Here is a 3,011-nt window from a genome sequence, read left to right on the forward strand (position 1 = left end):
GTCCAAGTAGGACACCAGTCACGGCCCACGGGGCTGGGTCGTGACAAAAGTGGTATCAGAGCGGTCGGTTCTCGGAGTGTCTGCAGGCCGTGTCTAGTAGAGTCTTGTTTATCGATGTGTTGGGCCCCACATCTATAAACAGGAGGCTACAGGACATCTAGGATGTTATGTTACCCTTTCTTGGAATCTTAGATCGTGCGATAGAGCCGTATGTTATGTAATAGGATGGGTCCTTCCAACGAATTGCTGTATATGCAGCGAGGCTCCAAAGAGCGACAACGTTAGCATTTTTGGAAATTGTTTCTGACCCTCTCCTTGCAGGTGATTGTAGGATAAAGATGAAGAGGGCCGCTTCTGATGACGGAGATGGGGGTGCCAAGAAGGCCCCCAGGATGTCGCCGGGGCCGAGTAGGCAGAGCCCCAGTTACTCGATTGAGTCAGATCCTTCGGAGGATCCCACGGAGGGCAGCTATGATACCGATCCTTCGGAGGATCCAGCGACGATTCCTCCGGAGCTGCTGACCCCCAGAGCAGAGGTTCCCGCGGAGGGTGGCTACGATACAGACCCCTCGGAGGACCCCTCGGGGGATAGCTACGACACGGATCCGTCTGAGGACCCATCTATGACTCCTCCAGAGTCTCCGATCCCTGGAGCAGAGGATCCCGTGGAGGATGGTTATGACACTGATATTTCAGAGGATCAGGCGATGACCCCTCCGGAGCTCCTTACCTCCGCGGAGGAGGATAGTTATGAGGCAGACCTATCGGAGCCTTCTTCTGGGACGACGGAGGAGGAGATTTTCAGGTATGCGCCGATTGTTACTGCGAGGGTGAACCCCGATAGCCCGGCCACCTCGGAGAGTGCTATGGATTTCTCCCGTTCTTGGCCTGAGTCACCTGTGAGACGGGAATTGTCTGATTCCCCATACTCCCTCGGTTCAGATGCGGGTTATAGCGGGGGCCGGTTAGATGAGGGGCAGACAGATGAGGATGATGACGGACACACCTCTTACGGCAGCTCCTCAGGTCAGACCCGAAATTGATTATTTTATGAGTATGTGAGTTTCTTAAAATTCTCTGTGTATGTATGATTTCTGTAAAATATTATTCGGTGATAGTAAGGGCGACTGAGATGACTCCGCCATATATATAAATCTGGAAACCCTGGGTGGTGGATAATCATGAGTACAAGTGAAATAGATGTCGAGTAACCCGGAAGGGCAATATGGTAACAGTGTAGTTCGGACCGGGGTGGGACCCGCTACGGAAATTTCTGAAAAATCTATTAAGACGCAGAACTGCCCTAAACTACGTGGCAGAGATCGTGTGGGGCATTTGACGTAGTAATATTACCGATAACACATCCGAATGCATAAAAGTTTCGAAGTTAAGCGTGCTGAAACCAGAGCAATCCTAGGATGGGTGACCCCCCCTGGGAAGTATGTCAAGAATTTTTCACAAATATGGATATGGAGACTAAATGCGAAGTTGGGGTAACTTAAGTGGAATTTGAGTATGTGGAGTGATTAGAGATTCTAAAAAGGCAGTTCGACTATGGTCGCAATTCTGTACGCCATATTTCTGCACCCCCGTTTTCGGTGAAGCTCTGTTTACTACACTCCTGTGCTTCTGAACCCGACTACGTATCTGTTTAACATATCTCTGTACGCCCAACTCTGATCATGATTCGTCCGATATCCTTCGGTACGTCCGGTTTCGACTTCAAATCGTCCGATAAATCTCAATATGTCTGACTCTGTACATCTGACTCTGATATGACTCTGTCTGATATATTTCTGTATGTCTGCCCCTGATCACGGATCTGTCTGACGTCCGTCTGTACGTCTGACCTCAGCTGTGAATCTGTCTGGTGTATGTCTATACGTCTGACTCTGATTCCGAAATCTGTCCGATAAATCTCGATATGTCTGACTCTGATTATAGATCCGTCTGATATACCTCTGTACGTCTGGCTCTGATTTTGAGACCGCTTAAGACGACGTCGGATTATGCTTCTGTCTGCCGCACTTTCGTGCTTCTGACTCCGGATAAGACTCCGTCTGGCGTCCGTTTGACCTTCTAGTTCTGGTTAAGATTCTGTCCGCCGTATATCTGATTTGAGACGGTACGAACAGCCCCAATACGGTGATATCAGAAAAAGATGGATGAAGTTGGAAAATGAAGGCCGCTACAAATTTTTCGATCAAGTGCAAGTGTGTAAATGGTAAGAAGACCTCCCCGACCGATTTTGATCTATCATGAGGTTCAATTAACATTCGAGGACGAATGTTTTAAAGGGGGAGGATGTTACATCCCGCCTTTTTGCATAATCGGAAAATCCGAAATAATGGTGATTTATGAGAAAGAAGGCCATGTTTGAATTTTTCTTAGTATGTGTATGTCGGTTATGGAAATTTGAACGTGAAAACACCGGAGAAGGCTTAGGGGCAAATTTGGAATTTTGGAAATTTGTTTCGGGAATTTCAAAATATAATTCATGAAGAATTGGGCTCAAAAAAAAAAAAATATAAATTGAGGCCCAAATTAAGGGAGCCCAACCGGCCATGCAAGGGCCTAAGTCCATGGAATTTAATTAAATTTTCCATGTGATTAATTATATAAGTGATCCTTAGCCTTGGAACATTCAAGAAATTAAAAGAAAAATCAAGAACAAGAGAAGAGAGGAGAACGGCTAAGGAGAAAAAGAGAGGAGAAAGAAAGCAAAAAATTCTTGGAGCTCAAATCTTTGGTTCAAAAATCCATTTCTCTTGGAATTACTACTAAGCTCAAGCTCCTCTTCAAGTTGGCATAATTGTTTTGGCAAGAAAGTGCTTCCTTTGGCAAGTAGAGAGAAGTTGGGAAAGGTAAGAATTCTTATTTTTATGTTGAAGGAATTATGTATGTGTTGTAGTATATGTAGAGTACATGAGAATTATGGAAGTGTTGCATGCATGTGGTGAGCCGTGTGTGTGTGTGAATATATATCTAGCCGTGTGTATGTGTATGGTGTA

The 3,011-nt window shown here is 45.8% G+C and overlaps 1 protein-coding gene across 1 annotated transcript; it reads left to right on the forward strand.

The window, feature by feature from the left end:
- The first annotated feature begins 225 nt into the window (after positions 1–225).
- LOC132044369 (uncharacterized) lies at positions 226–1,043 on the forward strand. Its single transcript, XM_059434862.1, has 2 exons — positions 226–280; positions 322–1,043. The coding sequence occupies exons 1-2, from the start codon at positions 226–228 to the stop codon at positions 1,041–1,043; spliced, it is 777 nt and encodes a 258-aa protein (XP_059290845.1).
- The last annotated feature ends 1,968 nt before the right edge of the window (positions 1,044–3,011 follow it).

This window comes from Lycium ferocissimum, unplaced genomic scaffold, assembly GCF_029784015.1.
Source record: "Lycium ferocissimum isolate CSIRO_LF1 unplaced genomic scaffold, AGI_CSIRO_Lferr_CH_V1 ctg4276, whole genome shotgun sequence".
Taxonomy (NCBI): Eukaryota; Viridiplantae; Streptophyta; class Magnoliopsida; order Solanales; family Solanaceae; genus Lycium; species Lycium ferocissimum.